The sequence below is a fragment of the Lynx rufus genome, unplaced genomic scaffold (genome assembly GCF_022079265.1).
Source record: "Lynx rufus isolate CCGP_SWC_20201006 ecotype Redwood Valley unplaced genomic scaffold, mLynRuf1.p SCAF_5, whole genome shotgun sequence".
In the NCBI taxonomy this organism is placed as follows: Eukaryota; Metazoa; Chordata; class Mammalia; order Carnivora; family Felidae; genus Lynx; species Lynx rufus.
The window spans coordinates 2,434,513-2,452,270 of record NW_025814867.1 but is presented as its reverse complement, the minus strand read 5'-3'; the positions used below and the strand labels follow the sequence as shown (position 1 = coordinate 2,452,270).

Sequence of the window (17,758 nt, the reverse complement as noted above, 5' to 3'; positions counted from 1 at the left end):
GAATTGCTGGATTGTATGGTAATTCTGTGTTTAATCTTAGGAGGAACTGCCAGCCTGTTGTACAGAGGCTGAAAATGTCACACAATTTTACATTCCTACCAGCGTCTTACGAGGGTCTCAGTGTGTTAGCATCTTGGCATGTGTGAGATACTAATTTTACAGAATGTAAAGATTAGAATTAAGACGATAGAAACCCCAAAGCTGGATAAACAGGCAGCTTTCACTAGAAAATATTTCATCATGAAAGTTCTTTAGAAAGAATGCACATTTATGACATATTCTGATAAGAGACTTGGTAAGAATACTTCAGGGGCGCCTGGGTGGCTGAGTTGGTTAAGCATCCGACTTTGGCTCGGGTCATGATCTCACGGTTTGTAGGTTTGAGCCCTGCGTCGAGCTCTGTGTTGACAGGTTGGAGCCTGCTTTGGATTCCATCTCCCTCTCTCTCTGCCTCTACCCCACTCGCACGTGCGCTCTCTCTCTCTCTCAAAAATAAATAAACATTGGGGCGCCTGGGTGGCGCAGTCGGTTAAGCGTCCGACTTCAGCCAGGTCACGATCTCGCGGTCCGGGAGTTCGAGCCCCGCGTCAGGCTCTGGGCTGATGGCTCGGAGCCTGGAGCCTGTTTCCGATTCTGTGTCTCCCTCTCTCTCTGCCCCTCCCCCGTTCATGCTCTGTCTCTCTCTGTCCCAAAAATAAATAAACGTTGAAAAAATAAATAAATAAATAAATAAATAAATAAACGTTAAAAAAATACTGAAAAAAAAAAGAAATTGGTTAAATCATCTTAGCATTATTCCTAAACACTGTGTGGTAAAATACTTTATTTTTATATTCAGTACTGATAAGAGTTGAGAAAATGCAGTTCTGTTCAACAGATGCTTGTGTCCTTTGCTAGCTATTAAAGTGACAAAAATGAAAACGTTTTCGCTTTTCAAGGAACTCCAGTGTGTGGGAGGAGAAAGCTGGGGAGCATCTGTCCAGGGGCTGGGAGGAAGGCGGGGAAGGAAGTTTGGATGTTTGATTTAGGCCTTGAAGGATATAGTTTGAGTAGACAGAAGCAGCAGGCTGGAGCAGGGTAACCGTCATGGCAGAGAAAACAGCACAGAGGTGAGAGTGGAATATTGGAGGAATTTCCGGCAACCTCAAATGTATAGTATACCTGAAAAGTCAGTGGAGATCAGTAGACGAGATTGGCAACTCAAATAATGGGTCTCATTGTGAAGGCTTTTGAACACTGCTAGGAATCTAGGGTATGATGTTGCCAGTGTTTATACCAGAGAAAATTTTTAAGAAGGGAATGACATGATCTATTCTGGGTTCCAGAAGGATAACCTCAAGTTTTGCTTGAGTAATATCGGTGCTTTTTAAACCTGGCTATCATTATGCTCAGTGCAAGCTTCTCAAAAGTAGAGTTTCCTTAAGAAAAAAAAAAAAAAAAGTTGCCTATTACTCCAGACTATTACACCTGAATGTCTGGATTCTGAAGTTTGGAAATGCTCTCTAAGTGATTCAGACTAGCACGCTTGGAAATCACTGATTAAAATTATGGCAAAAAAAAAATTTTAATTTCAGTTAACTCTGTTTCACCACCTACAGACTGGTAACAACACCAACAAAGACGGATCTAATCACAAAGCTGAAAGTGGAGCCCTAATAGAAGCTGCAAAATCAAAGATACATCAGGTAGGGTAAATTCTGAGAGAGGGTATATATCATGTGTAGTTACTAATAGTTAGGAATGATGAAGGATGTGGAAGATCATTGAAAGCAGTAAATGTTTCGAGGCCTGTATGTTTTTTTGGCTTTGGAGTATTACAATTTAAAAGCATGTTCATCCTTCTAAATACATTTGCTTAAGACGATAATGCAGTATCATTGCTTTTAATTCCTTGATAAAAGATTGAGAGAAATGGCCTGGGTGTATTGGATGGTAAAATCAGTTTGTAGACTATTAAAGTTCATTCTTAATTAGCTGTGGGCACGTAAGAACTGGTAGGAATTACAGGAGTGCTGTATCACTATACTGTGCATCTGAAAGTAATACAACACTGATTTTTAATGTTTATTTTTTGAGAGAGACAGAGCAGGAGCAGGGGAGGGGCACAGAGAGGGGGAGACACAGAATCCAAAGCAGGCTCCAGGCTCCGAGCTGTCAGCACAGAGCCTGATGCAGGGTTCGAACTCGCAAACTGTGAGATCATGACCTGAGCCGAAGTCGGACGCCCAACCGACTGAGCCACCCAGGTGCCCCCAAAATAAAGTAACTTTTAAAAAATAAAAGAATTGTTAGGAGTTTTGCTTGGAATTTGGGTATAAGTTTTATTCTACTGTTACCATGTTTTTTTGTTTTTTAGAATGTCTTCTGAGAGTACAGTGAAAATAGATTCTTTAAGATCATTTAAAATTTGCTTTTGCAAGTAACTGGCGTAACTATGTTGTAAACAGGTTGGGTTGAATTTCCTTACCTAGAAAGTAAAGCTACGTCACCCTGTGTAAATCTACCATTGTTCTTACATACTAGCGTTTTCTTTTAATAGTATAAAGTAAGAGCTTATATCCAAATGAAGTCCCTGAAAGCATGCAAAAGGGAAATCAAGTCGGTCATGAACACAGCTGGAAATGTAAGTTTCTTCTTGACTTTTCTTTCTTTTTTCTTTTTTTCTTTAATTTGCCAGTTTTAAGTAAAATTTATTTTAGTCTTAATAAGTGTATATCTACCAGTAGATAAGAACCTTGACATGGAGTTGTGCAGTAGTGATCATACCTTGTCTCTAATTTAATACGGTGCTTTTCTCATGTAAAATTGCAGCTTGCATTTTCCCTTCGTATGCAGCCCTCAGAACCACCATTTTAAATAGCTGTCTAGCATTCTGGGAGTTGTTTATCATAATTCACCCAAACATTTACTATTAGATACCTCAGGGTTTTTTTAGTTTACACTCAAACCACTTACTAAAGATGAACGGTTCGGTTGTAGCCCAAACCTGCCCCTTCCAAACGGTCTTTGGCTTGACCTTCACTTTGACTAATGCCAGAGTACTTGAGACACAGTGCTCCTTCCGTCCACCCCACTGATACATGATTTTTAGGACTATGGAGGGAAAAAACAGAACTGTACACATTCTCGATGCTTTCAGGAATGGTGTTAATTTTAAGTATGAAGTCATAAGGAGATACGGTTTGTAGTAGGAATACTTCAGGTAAATTGACCCTAGAAATCCCAGGCAGGACCCAGATTAGTCACCGGGTCACTGCTCAGGTGATTTTTGAGGAGAACAAATGGTAGCCCAGGTCTGAGGTGTAGCCTGGAGGCTAAGGGGGGAAGGCCTAACTAGCCGGCCAACCGTTACCAAACCTGTTTTGGGGTAAAAGGCATGATTTCTGCCTTAATGGATGCCATAGTCCTAGGGGAGAGAGAAACGAGAAGAGAAGCAGTGACACTGCAGGCTAGCAGTGATACCGAAATCAGGAGGGGGCACTGCTGCCTGGAACGAGCCTGGAAGCCCTTGTTTCCTCGGCGACCAGGAAGCAGCAGAGTGTGAGCAAGGACTTGGAAAGCCTGCAGCCAAGCTAGAGTGAGGCGTGAGGGGGCCGGGATGCCTGAGGTCCCCCTGGCTGCGTGTGCGCTCTGCAGATGTGGGCATGCTCGTGCGCCCGCCGCCCCGGGGGCTTCCAGAGAAGTGAGGCTCCGCGTGCCCCCCAAAATGTGATCTTTGCCACGGCAAGACTCACTCTCGAAAATAGGCGGTTCCTCCGTCCACAGAATGACACTTTTTTAGATCCCTCTTTGGAAAAGCATTTGATTATTTGTATCCTAAAAAATAAGGGAGACCGTCGGTCTCTGTAATAGTCATTGAAACGAAAGGCCTAGTTAGTGCTGTTAAGTTGGCTTCCAGTTAGTGGTGTAATAGATATACATATATGGTGTATGGATTTTTTAAGGCAACTCTGAATTGAGTTTATGAGGTGCTTTCTGATAGGTTTCTTTTTTGGGGTTGTGAGAGCAATGGAAAATTTTGGAGCTGTAGTTTTTTGTGAGCATGACTTAAATTACGCTCTTGAATACATACCAGTATAGTGGTACAATTGTGACCTCACATTACACATGTGAAGACAGAGTATAAACAGTTTATATTTTCTTTACAGTCTGCCCCCTCTCTGTTTCTTAAAAGCAATTTTGAGTACTTAAGAGGCAATTATCGAAAAGCTGTGAAGCTGTTAAATAGTTCAAACATTGCTGAGCATCCAGGATTCATGAAAACAGGTAAAAGAAAATTATGAAATTCTAGTACACTATTTTATTTCTGGCTCTCCGTCTTTTGTTGTCTCCTGTACTTCTCTTCAGTGTGATTTTTTTATAATTTTTAATTTTTATTTTATTACTATTTTTTATCTTAGACCATGAGTGTGAGTAGGGGAGGGATAGAGAAAGAGACAGTCTTAAGTAGGCTCCACACTCCGCCTGGAGCCGACGCGGGGCTCGATCCCACAACCCCTGGAATCATGACCTGAGCGGAAATCAAGAGTCGGACATTCAACCGACCGAGCCACCCAGGTGCCTCGAGCGTCCATCTCGCTACCCCCCCCCCCACCTCTTTCTAAAAATAAAAATAAAAATGCAAAGAAGAGGCGCCTGGATGGCTCAGTCGGTTAAGTGCCCAGCTTTGGCTCAAGATCCTAATCTCATGGTTCGTGAGTTCAAGCCCCACGTCAGACTTTGTGCTGACAGCTTGGGTCCTGGATCCTGCTTTAGATTCTATGTCTCCCTCTCTCTCTGCCCTTCCCCTGCTCATGCTCTGTCTCCCTCTCTCTGAAAAAAATGAATAAACATGAAAAAAATTTTTTTTTTAAATGCAAAGGATGAGTGAGTTTTATGATACATTTTGTTTTAGATTCTGTTCAGATTTGAGCACAGACGGCCTATGCGAACATACTCAACCCCTGTTGCCCTTTTACCTCTTCTGTTTGGTGGGGTGGCAAAAGACAAAGAAAAGCAGTTTGTTCCATTATGATGTTCTTGGATATTCTGTTTATTCTGAGTACGCTTTTTTTTTTTTTAAACTTTTCTGTTTGTTTATTTTTTGAGAGAGAGAGCAAGTCTGGGAGGGGCAGAGAGAAAGGGACAGAGAAATTCCAAGCAGGCTCCGTGCTGCCAGCACAGAGCCCAACATGGGGCTCAAACTTGAGAAGCGTGAGATCGTGACCTGAGCCAAAGTTGAGAGTTGGACGCTTAACTGACTGAGCCACCCAGCCGCCCTAGTACCCGTTTTTAATTCTGCTAAATTTTCATTTTCGCTGTTTTTATTGCCAAAATTTCCCCTCGGAAGCCCATAACACCCAAACACTGAAATGATCTTTCAGACTAAAAATTCAGTATGCTTGAGAAAATTTTGCTTAGGATTGCCTTGATGTAGATTTCAGAATTGATATTGTCAGGCTCTGCAGTGGAGTGCGGAGCAGGGCATGTGGTTGACTGGTGAATGGTTAGGATTATGTAATAGGAAAGGTTTTTATACAGCAGTTTTATTTTTTTATATTTTTCTTTTCTCTTTTTAATTTACATCCAACTTGGTTAACATATAGTGCCAACAATGATTTCAGGAGTAGATTCCTTAGTGCCCCTGACCCATTTACCCCACCCCCCCCTCCAGTAACCCTCTGTTTGTTCTGTATATTTAAGAGTCTCTTCTGTTTTGTCCCCCTCCCTGGTTTTAGATTATTTTTGTTTCCCTTTCCTTATGTTCATCTGTTTTGTCTCTTAAAAGTCTTCATACGAGTGAAGTCATAGGATATTTGCCTTTCTCTGACTAATTTCACTTAGCGTAATACCCTCCGGTTCCATCCACGTAGTTGCAAATGGCAAGATTTCATTCTTTTTGATTGCTGAGTATTGATATTTTTCATAGTTATTAATTTCAAAATTGTTCATTTTCTTCTCACATGTGAAATTTAGGTTTTGCTGCTGACAAAATATGCTCATTAGAGATTTGGGAATAGAATGTTTCTTAAAGTGTTCACAGTGCTACTATCAGAGGCACTCTCCTTTAAACATTTTAGCGTATTTCCTACTGTCTTTTTTCCTAAACCTAGTTTTTGTCTTTTTAAAATATCCTTGCTTAATTTTAAAATGCCAGAAGAAAACCTTTAGATTTTAGTATTAAGTATTGAATATCCTGATTATTAATTTTCTGTGTCTGTCTGGCATTTATATCATTGAGGAAAAGATGGACTGTCAATGAGTTGTTTTGGAGCATTTGGGAAGCAATTTAGAAGAGGAATCCTGAAGCTTGGATTGCTTTCATTACACCAAAACAAACCCCAGAGAAATGAAGGATTAAAATGTAAAAATTATAAAAGCAGCTAAAACAACAACAACAATAACTGGAGTATTTTAATTTTGTGGTAGGGAAGACTTGATCAAACCAAGAAGCATAGAGTTTAGAAAAGGTGACTAGAGGCTCCTGGGTGGCTCAGTCACTTAAACATCTGACTCTTGATTTCATCTCAGGTCATGATCTTGTGGTGAGATGGAGCCCCAAGGTGAGCTCCGTACTGGGCTTGGAGCCTGCTTCAGGTTCTCTCTTTCTCGGGGCGCCTGGGGGGCTCAGTCTGTTGAGCGGCCGACTTTGGCTCAGGCCATGATCTCGCCATCTGCGTTCGAGCCCCGTGTCAGGCTCTGTGCTGACAGCTCAGAGCCTGGAGCCTGCTTCGGATTCTGTCTCCCTCTCTCTCCATCCCTCCCCTGCTCGTGCCTCTGTCTCTCACTCTCTCTCTCAAAAGAAAATAAACATTAAAAAATATATATTAAAAAAAAAAGAAAGATTCTCTCTCTCCCTCTGCCCTTCTCCCACTCACACACTCTGTCTTTAAAGATAAGTAAAAATTTTAAAATGATGACTAAATTTAACCACGTAAAAACATGAAACATTAAAAACATAACACACACGGGACGCCTGGGTGGCTCAGTTGGTTAAGCGTCCGACTTCAGCTCAGGTCGTGATCTCGTGGTCCATGAGTTCAAGCCCCACGTCGGGCTCTGTGCTGAGAGCTCAGAGCCTGGAGCCTGTTTCGGATTTTGTGTCTCCCTCTCTCTGACCCTCCCCTGTTCGTGCTCTGTCTCTCTCTGTCTCAAAAATAAATAAACGTTAAAAAAATTAAAAAAAAAAAAAACATACACACACACACACACACACACACACACACACACTGAACCAGGTCACAAGACAGATGACCCAATGACATTATGGGTAATATTTGAAACAGACGTGACCCAAGTTTTCTGTAGCATACGTTAACAGGTAGCCAGTAGGAACAATGTCTGTAACCAAGTGAAAAAGTGGAAAGAACATAAAGAAGCAGAATACAGGACACAAATGCCTAACAAGCACGAGGAGAAAGACGCTCAGCCATAGTGATACATTTTTTTAAATGTTTATTTTGGCAGAGTGCGTGGGTGTGGACGTGCAGGTGTCAGCAGAGGAGGGAGAGCGAGAGAGAATCCCAAGCAGGCTCGCACTCTCAGCACAAACCCAGCGTGGGGCTTGATCCCACAACCTGGGATCATGACCTGAGCTCAGATCAAGAGTTGGACGCTTAACCGGCCAAGCCATAGTGATGTGTAAAGACATAGGAACTAAAAACAGCGGAGGGGCCCCTGGGTGGCTGGGTTGGACATCCCACTCTGGGCTTCAGTTCAGGTCACCGTCTCTCAATCGTGGGATCGAGCGGAGCTCGGAGCCTGCTTTGGATTCTCTCCCTCTACGCCTCTTCCCTGCTTGTGCATGCATGTGCGCAGACACGCATGCACTTTCTCAAAATAAATTTAAAAAATAAATGAACAGCAGAGACTTAAAGTTTAACAAGCAAAAGCAGGATTTTATGTGTTCTGTTTCAGGTATTCTTGCTATTCATTGAATACGTTTCTGTTTTAAATGTTTCCACATATACTTTGTTCTTTCCAGTTTCTACATAGTATTTTGTTGTGTGGATGTAATGCATATGATGTTACTAATACGTATTTTTTGTCCTTTGCGTTATTGTATCATTTGCCTATAATTATTAAAAGTTGAATCGGAAACGAAGACTAAACAGGCTAACAAAATTGATGTGCACAGTTGGTTTATCACCTGTAAGAAAAGATTTTGAAAGGAAAGGAGCTTACAAAATTTTCAGATGTTTCTTAAATTTCAAATGCCTCGTGAACTTTTCTGTAGGGCCTAGCGGATGTGATTGCGTGGCTGACTCTTGTGTGGCATGTATCAACATTAAAACTTGTGGACAAATTTATCTGTGTTCTCAGGTGAATGCTTGAGATGCATGTTCTGGAATAATCTTGGTTGTATCCATTTTGCCATGAGCAAGCACAATTTGGGAATTTTCTACTTTAAAAAGGCCCTCCAGGAGAACGACAATGTTTGTGCACAGCTCAGTGCAGGCAGCACTGATCCAGGTGAGCTCATTGCTGGAAGACAGTTCGTATTTGACCGCCTGAGGAGGGCATGACACTAGAGAGCAGCTGAGCACTGAGGCACGTATACAATTGTCAAATCACTCTATTTATACCTGAAACTAATATAACACCGTACCTGATGTACACTGGAATTTAAAAAATGATAATTTTTTTAAAGAAAAAATAAAAATAAATAGGTAGGTGAGAGATCAAGTGGTCCAAATGTATGCCTCAGGTGCCTACCTAAAATTAACATTGACCCTTCCCGACAGGTTTGACTCTGGGGATTAGTAGATATTGCTACTTCAAATAACAAGGTGGTAGGAGTAATTATCAAGGAAACCTAAATTACGTTCACTTTTTCATGGATACAGAGATGAGTAATCACGTATGGTAACGTGATAAAGCAAAATAGATTGTGAGAGTTCTCAACTGCTAAGCTGGGTTTTTTTGTTTTGGTTTTTGTTTTAAGTAAGCTCTGCATTCAGTGTGGTGCTTGAACTTGTGACCCAGAGATGGAGAGTCCCGTGCTTTACCAACTGAGGCAGCCAGGCACTCCTAACCTAGTTTTATTATAGGTTATTTCCAAGGTTTCACATGTGCGGTTATTGGTAGTATCTAACAATCTTTTTGAGCAAATTCCTGAAGTCTTTTATTTAATATCCATACCATACGAATCCTTCACCTGGAATGCTTAAAACCAAGCAGTTATTTACCTTATTGAAATATAAAACTAATTGATGAAAAATGTATCCAAAATTGTAAGTAGTCTTTATTTATTATAGACTGAAACTTTGAAAAAGTTAGCGAAGCATAGTCTTTGTAGGTATAGTGTATTAATTTTTATGTTCATAGAAAAGTTGCTAAATCCCCCTAACATTAGCTGCATGTTTCTGGGTAAGAAAGCACATGACAATAAAATGGTTAACCAAACTGAAAGTTTAAAAGAAACGAAAAAAGTGGAATCAGGCCTGAGTGACTCAGTCGGTTAAGCGTCCGACTCCGGCTCACGTCATGATCTCGGTTCATGGTTTGAGCCCTGAATTGGGCTCTGTGCTGACAGTATGGAGCCTGCTTGGGATTTTCTCCCTCTTTCCTTTTCTTTCTTCCTTCCTTCCTTCCTTCCTTCCTTCCTTCCTTCCTTCCTTCCTTCCTTTCTTTTCTCTTCTCTTCTCTTCTCTTCTCTTCTCTTTTCTTTCTTTTTCTTTCTTTTCTTTCTTTTCCTTTTCTTTTCTTTTCTTTTCTTTTCTTTTCTTTTCTTTCTTTTCTTTTTTTCTCTCACTCTGCCCCTGCCCCTACCCCACTCACACTTTTCACACTTTGTCTCTCTGAAAAATAAAAGAAAAAACTGCAATCTTCTAAAAAGGTGGAAAAGGTACAGAAGAGTCCGTGGGTCCTGTCTCTTTTCTTTGCCTTTCTGGAAGATTGCTGTCTGGCTGCACCAGCACAGGCAACTGAAATGACTCTGGAGAATATTTGTGGGGTTGAGGGGGACGATCATCACTGGGAGAGAGCTGTTACAGCTTCGCAGTGGGGTCACTGATATTACACGAGGTAGCATTCAAGTACTTCGTGGGATAAATGTTTTGAGTGTGACTGCTTTTTTTCACCTGACGAGTTTTTTCTTAACCTGATTTGTATCGCTAGGCAAGAAGTTTTCAGGAAGACCCATGTGTACATTACTAACCAACAAGAGGTACGAGTTGCTGTATAACTGTGGCATTCAGCTCCTTCACATCGGAAGACCTCTTGCCGCCTTTGAGTGTCTGATTGAAGCTGTTCAGGTTTATCACGCAAATCCCCGCCTCTGGCTCCGGCTGGCCGAATGCTGCATTGCTGCCAACAAGGGGGTGAGTGCCCCTTGGGCATCGTTTTGAACCGTCCCCCAGCTCGTTGCATAGAAAGCGGCAAACGCCGGGAGACGTCCGAGACCTCGTTCCCTTTCTGAGTCTCAGGGAATGTACGTAGTCCGTCCTTTAACAGTTGGACGAAAGGTTTCGTTTCCGAGAGTCGTTTGTTGACATTCTGCTTCGTGAAGCATCGCAGCCTCTATCAGCTGTCATATTAAGGAGGTGGAGTCGTTGAGAGGGTCGTATCTGGTGGGACGGTGGTCTGCTGGGGGCGGGGCCGTGTCGTCTGAGGGCCTGAGAATGGCACCTGCACGGGCGGGTAGAAAAGGGCTGGCGGTAACCCCGTGAGTGCGACGCCGCTTTCCTTTTGATCCGGTAAACGGACTGTCGGACTGCCTCTCCCACAGGAGGGTCCCCCGTGACTGTGCGAAAGAGGCCGGTTTACGTGGGTGTCCTTGCCTAGATTCTCTGCACGTGGTGGTTGCTGGAAGCCTTGGGAATCTGGAGTGGGGAGCGGTCAGCAGGGGGTGGGGGCAAGACCGCTTGGATGAGAATCGCCAGACGCCCGTAGGACCCGTTTCCTCCCCGCCCCCCGCCCTTGCCGTGCTCCTTGGCTGTGTGGAGACTGGGTGGCCTCGCACCTGAGGTGTGCCTGCCATCGGCGACCCGAGATGCGTCGCTGCCCTCGCCCCTTCCTGAGGAACCGCTGCCGAAGCCCACGTGGGAAGGATGGTTGCCTGGCGGTTGTCACACGTGGTATTTAAGTGGCTGATGATCTGTATCCCCCTGGGGAAAGAGAAGCGTGCCGTCCTCCAAGGGCTTTAAGGATTTATTGGATTGTAATTTGCCTTTTAAAAGACAACTTTCTTATTGGAGCATTCTTTTTTTTTTTTTAATTTTTAAAATGTTTTTATTTGTTTCGTTGTGAGAGAGAGAGAGCGAGCGAGCTAGCAAGGTAGGGGCAGAGAGAGAGGGAGACAGAGGCTCTGAAGCGGGCTCTGCACTGACAGCACAGGGCCTGACGTGGGACTTGAACTCACGAACAGTGAGACCAGGACCTGAGCTGAAGTCGGACACTCAACTCACCGAGCCACTCAGGCGCCCCTCTTATTTGGTAATTCTTAAATTAATTGACAAATAATTCTAGGCAGAATGTGTACTTCTGAAAACAAAAATCTCTAGGAATGGTTTATTCTCTTTAATCCATTCATGAATTTAAGTATTGGAGGCCTCTCATTTGGACAGTTATTGGAAACCAGGGAATTACATCAACCAGGGAGTAGAGAAATACAGTAAGGCTTAATATTTTCTTTTACAATTACTTATTTTTAGGGGCACGTGCGTGGCTCAGTCGGTTGAGCTTCCGACTTCGGCTTGGGCCATGATCTCACAGTTGGTGAGCCGCTGTCGGGCTCTGCGCTGACAGCTCAGAACCAGGAGCCTACTTTGGATTCTGTGTCTCCCTCGCTCTCTGCCCCTGCCTCTCTCCCTCCCTCTCTCTCTCTCTCTCTCTCTCTCTCTAAAAAATAAATAAACATTGAAAAGAATAAATTAAAACAATAAAGGTGTTATTTTTAGAAGTAGTACTTTTCGGACTGTCTTCATTCTGTGGATTTTATTATGAAGTCACGCCCCATTCTGCAAAGTTCTAAATCTCTAATTTTAAAAAAATGGTGGAGATGACTTAATTGCCATAATTTGGTGGATGTCAGAGTATTCAGTTTGTGCTATAAACAGGAAATATGCCAAAAATAATTATCTGTCTGTGTGCTCTCTCTTCCTTCTAAAAGGATGCTGAAGTGCCCTAAAAGACCGTTAAGACAACCCCCAAACACTCTCTAATAAAACCAGAGAGTAAAATCCCAAAAGCAGAAATAATAAACTCTAAATAAAATTCCATAAAATGTATTGAGTTGGGATAGAAGGAATGCTGAAGAAAGCAGTTTGTACCTTCAAAATAAATCCATCTTTTAATAAAAAGAACAACTTGGGGCACCTGGGTGGCTCAGTGAGTTGAGTGTCCAACTCTTGATTTGGGCTCAGGTCACAATCTCAGGATCATGGGATCTTTTTTTTTTTTTTTTTTAATTTTTTTTTTTCAACGTTTATTTATTTTTGGGACAGAGAAAGACAGAGCATGAACGGGGGAGGGCAGAGAGAGAGGGAGACACAGAATCGGAAACAGGCTCCAGGCTCTGAGCCATCAGCCCAGAGCCTGACGCGGGGCTCCAACTCCCGGACCGCGAGACGTGACCTGGCTGAAGTCGGACGCTTAACCGACTACGCCACCCAGGTGCCCCTGGATCATGGGATCTTAAGTGGAGCCTGCTTAAGATTCTCTCTCCCCCACTGGCCCTCTCTCTCTCTCTAAAACAAAAGTTAAGAAAAAATACCTTTTTAAAAAAGAACCAGTTTATTTGTTAAATTGGTGATGCTGAGGAGATCATTTATGTCCTGTTTATCTGACGGACATTGCTTCAGACTGCTTTTGGCAGAAGTAGGGCTTACGCTTACTTGGATGGGTATAATATATGAGAGAAGATGCGTTAATTTAAAAAAAAACACGGACTTTACTATAGGGAGAGTATGGAACCAATTTAAGAGAAGGCTGTTAAGGGGTGCCTGGGTGGCTCTGTCGGTTGAGCATCCGACTTCAGCTCAGGTCATGATCTCACAGTTCGTGGGTTTGAGCCCCACATCAGGCTCTGTGCTGACAGCTCAGAGCCTGGAGCCTGCTTCAGATTCTGTGCCTCCCTCTCTCTCTGCCCCTTCCCCACTCATGCTCGCTCGCTCTCTCTCAAAGATAAATAAACATTAACAAAAATTAAAGAAAAAAAAAGAAAGTTTATTATTGTGGATTTTTAGTTCCCTTCGGTCTTTGTTTTCATCTGTTGCACCTCCACATCTTCCTTGCGTGATCTTGTGTGACCTTACGGATCGGGGAGGAACGTATGGATGAATCGTAAATTTATCACCACGAATAGGAAAAGAAGTCAGAATGGGAGTGCCTTCCAAGAATGGTTCAGAATATCCACTTTTTGTTATTTTTCATTGATCTTGCTTGGCTGCCCCCTCGACACAAAATTTCCAGTCAGAGCAGTTTTGTTGTATTTTTTAAGCACTGTGTAATATTTTCTTTTTAAAATGAATATACAGTGAATCCCTGTTTTATCAGAAGTCATGGCTGGAAGTACAACTATAGTAAAGTTCCAGTAGGAGCAGTGAGTAACAGTACAGAAACGTGCTTAGAGAAGGACTGTTTGCAGGGCAGAGTTTAGCTCTGCGAGTTCACGTGGGTCGGCTCCAGTTTATTCCTGCACGTGAGAGCTGCGTGACTTTATAAAATGACGGGGTGGGATTCCACCTGCAGGCAACCCAGAGACCTCGAATGACGGGAAGGTAAATGCCGCTGGCACATTAAGTTCTCGTAGTGAGGTGATGCTGCTGTGTTCGTGAGACATCCCACACTGTGTGTGTGTAGGTAGCTTTTACTGTTGTCGGTCTAATGTTTACAGGGTTTTAGAATTTCGATTTTCTAGAAGGAAAGAATTGTGCCCATGTAAATGTTAACATGTAGCTTGTCCCAGTTTATATGTTGTTAAAAATTAATGCTTTCAATTAAGAGAGACACGCTGGGTTCTAGGAAGCAGAGTTGCTTCCCTTTCTGAGTCTTTGTGGCTCTCCTGTTTCCTTACTCTGATGCAGCATGGTGTCCGGGGTGTAGGATATTCTAACTAGATCGTTCTAAATAAATGCTTAAGTCGTTCTTGAATTGCCTTTTTTCCTTAGAATTACCTCAGACTTCATATTAAAATATAGCATATATGACAGACTTCCCGCTTCATGTACTAATTAACCATCCTTTTCTTCAGTACTGAACATATTTCCTTTATCACCAAAACTCCACATTGATGGATCATAGGAACTTCCTTGGAGTACTTCGAAAAATACTAGATCATTTTTCACATCCTGTCTTACAGTTGCATTGATTAATTGGAAATTATTTGTGTTTTTGCAGACTGCTGAACAAGAAACTAAAGGCCTTCCAAGTAAGAAAGGAATTGTACAGTCTATTGTTGGTCAAGGCTATCATCGTAAAATAGTTCTGGCATCACAGTCCATACAGAATACTGTATATAAGTAAGTATTATGCAGAGAGAGAGAAAGTGTAGATATTTGATATTATTTCTCAATGTTATTTATGTATAAAAATATGCTTAAGATTTTTCATGGGAGGAACCACTTTGCAACCAGGTTTTATTTCTACTTCAACAACCAGAGCCTCATATATAAGTCCATAGTGTATATTATCTGACACAAGGTTTCGGTTTAGTCACGTATGTGCTGAGAATGTTGATGGCTCAGAGAACCCGGTCTATTCAGTTCCATTATTCAGAATGTCCAGAAGAGGGCATCTTGATGTTTCTTAAAATTTTATATAGTGTATCATTGCTGCTTTTTATTTAGGTATTTTCCCTAAACCTGATTCTTAGTATTAGGAGAAAAAAATACAAATACATAAGTAACCAAAGCAATATAAAGCTGTCACATGCAGAACCTTCAGTTGAATAGCTTTTAAATATGAACATCTTTATCTTATATAAAGAAAGATTCCGGGGCGCCTGGGTGGCTCAGTCGGTTAAGCGTCCGACTTCGGCTCAGGTCATGATCTCGCGTGATCTCGCGTGAGTTCGGGCCCCGCGTCGGGCTCTGTGCTGACTGCTCAGAGCCTGGAGCCTGTTTCGGATTCTGTGTCTCCCTCTCTCTCTGCCCCTCCCCCGTTCATGCTCTGTCTCTCTCTGTCTCAAAAATAAACGTTTAAAAAAAAAAAAACTTAAAAAAAAAAAAGAAAGATTCCAATTTGGAGTTGCTATTATTTTTTTTTTTAAGTTTATTTATTTTTGAGAGGGGGGGAGAGAGAGAGACAGAGAGAGACAGAGACAAAATCCCAAGCAGTTTCCACACTACCAGCATGGAGCCCAACACGGAACTCAAACTCTCAGACCCTGAGACTGTGACCTGAGCCAAAATCGAGAGTCGGGCGCTTAACTGAGCCACCCAGGAGCCCCCACCCCAAAGTTTTAAAATAGTATCTGGCACACATTATTTTCGTGTTAATTTATTTCAGCTATACTGCAGATTTATTTTTTTAAAGACTTAATATTTCAAAATTATTACTACTTTTCACTTTTTTTTCCCCCCTAATAAAGTTTAGTTTGGTGTATCAATAGAAAGTTATATAAATTCTCAAAAAAGGGACGCCTGGGTGGCTCAGTCAGTTGGGCGTCCGACTTTGACTCAGGTCATGATCTCGGTTCGTGGGTTCAAGCCCCAAGTCGGGCTCTGTGCTGACAGCTCGGAGCCTGCTTGGGATTCTGTGTCTCCTCCTCTCTCTGCCCCTTCCCTGCTCATGCTCTGTCTCTCTGTGTCTCAATAATAAATAAACGTTTAAAAAAAATAATAAATTTTAAAAAATAAAAGAAAATAACATAAAATCTCAAAAAAAAATATTGTAAGGCAAAACAAAGCATTTTCGAAAACGAGGATCAACTGAAACAAGGCTCAGGTGTAACCTTTCTTTCCCGTTCTTACTATAGCTGTCCTGGCCCTTGTTACAATTTTCCTTACCTGTAACTCCTCTGTTGTATTAACATGGGCACTGCAGATCACCTCCAAGTTGTTTTCCATCCCTAGTTCCATTCCTGGAGATACAACTGGGTATTATTCATGCTTCCTACACTTGATATGCGCCGTTTAGGATTTGGGTGCTTTGGCATTCTCTTGGAGTGGCTTGTTTTCAAATTTTTCCCTGTCAGAAGGCACATTCTCATTCATAATTCTATTGGTTTTATTCCCGATAACAGAAAAGTCTTACTACTTTTTATGTTATTTACTTAGCTAATTCGGTTTTACTCTTTCAAGCGATGGACAGTCTTCAGCCATTCCTGTAGCCAGCATGGAGTTTGCAGCCATCTGTCTCCGAAACGCCTTGCTGCTCTTACCGGAAGAACAGCAAGATCCGAAGCAGGAAAATGGGTCTAAAAACAGTAACCAATTAGGTGGGAACACGGAGAGCAGCGAAAGCGGTGAAACTTGCAGGTATTCTAATCCCTTGGACCCCCTTTGGTGAAGCCCCTCAGGACTTCTTCGTGAGCCCCTTTGTCCTACAGATGAATTCTTAAAATCTCCAGACTGAATTTCCTAAATCCCCTGTTTTGAATAAGAAGAAAGGAAAGTATGACTGTTAAGTATTTCTGGAAGGGAGAAATAAAGTGAAGGCCAAGTGAGGACAGAACCTTGGGAGAGAAAAGTGGAAAGAAACAGCTTTTCATTGACAGGAGATACAGCTGTAAAGAAATCCTTTCGCACTCAGAGATAGGGCTTTGTTTTTACTTTTATTAAAGTAAATACTTAAATCCTAAAACTTCTCACTTCTTCTTATCCTTTGCCTTTTGTCTTAATATACCGTAAATCACTAACCTCTAGAATATTTCTATTAATTTCTAGGTTTTTTTGTATAAATGTTATACCAATCTCTAGAAACTAAGAGAGTTTCTAGTAATCATAAAACACCATCATATATAAAGTTATTTTTACACATAGCACCTTTAAATTCAAGTGTTTCCTCCCAGCATTTTTTCTGGATTATTATAAAAATACATTCATTAAAGAAAATTTGAAACAAAACTGTGGGGTTTTTTCCGCCTCCATCAAGAGGTTATCTTTTACTGTAGTTGATAAAAAAAAAAAAAAAGCAATCAGAAGAATGAGAAATGTGTGAAAATACGAGAGTGGTCTCCTTTGTAGAGATATTGTTTACAATTAGAAATTAAAAAAAAAATTTTTTTAATGTTTTATTTTTGAGACAGAGACAGACCATGAGCAGGGGAAGGTCAGAGAGCAAGGGAGACGCAGAATCCGAAGCAGGCTCCAGGCTCTGAGTTGTCAGCACAGGACCCGACACGGGGCTCGAACTCACAAACCACGAGATCATGATCTGAGCTGAAGTCAGACACCTAACTGAAAGAGCCACCCAGACACCCCAACAATTAGATATTTTTGAAAGCAATATTGTGTATTGGAGAAAAGAAGCTGAAATACAGTATAGCTTTAACACATTGGTGTTACCAAGTTACTAAGCATGTTTTCATTGGTTGTTTTGGCTCTTTTGCATTTTTGGCATAAAAAATTGCATGGGAGTGGGGATCGGGCAACCAAATTTTGTATTTAATTGCTTATTTGCTCTTCATAATTAAGAGTCTGTCTTTATTTTAGCAGTAAAAGCCATGATGGAGATAAGTTCATTCCAGCTCCACCTTCCTCTCCATTGAGAAAACAGGAATTAGAAAACTTAAAGTAAGTATGTAAACAAAAGTTAGCATAGCAGCTACTGCATGTTATTTTTAATCTTTATTTTGTTGATATTGTGAATGGTATTGGTGGAATGTCAAATGTTA

The 17,758-nt window shown here is 41.7% G+C and overlaps 1 protein-coding gene across 7 annotated transcripts in view; it reads left to right on the top strand.

Moving 5' to 3' along the window:
• The window catches only part of CNOT10 (CCR4-NOT transcription complex subunit 10), a 70,738-nt gene that overhangs the window by 28,079 nt on the left and 24,901 nt on the right, over positions 1 to 17,758 (top strand). For 5 of the 7 annotated variants that reach the window (XM_047099291.1, XM_047099289.1, XM_047099287.1 and 2 more), the window contains exons 6-13: positions 1,599 to 1,685; positions 2,540 to 2,623; positions 4,149 to 4,266; positions 8,302 to 8,451; positions 10,099 to 10,301; positions 14,320 to 14,441; positions 16,224 to 16,400; positions 17,577 to 17,657. In XM_047099291.1, the coding sequence (XP_046955247.1) occupies positions 1,599 to 1,685; positions 2,540 to 2,623; positions 4,149 to 4,266; positions 8,302 to 8,451; positions 10,099 to 10,301; positions 14,320 to 14,441; positions 16,224 to 16,400; positions 17,577 to 17,657 (1,022 nt within the window). The remainder of the gene's footprint in view (positions 1 to 1,598; positions 1,686 to 2,539; positions 2,624 to 4,148; positions 4,267 to 8,301; positions 8,452 to 10,098; positions 10,302 to 14,319; positions 14,442 to 16,223; positions 16,401 to 17,576; positions 17,658 to 17,758) is intronic. The other 2 variants (XM_047099290.1, XM_047099288.1) reach the window with 1 other exon arrangement.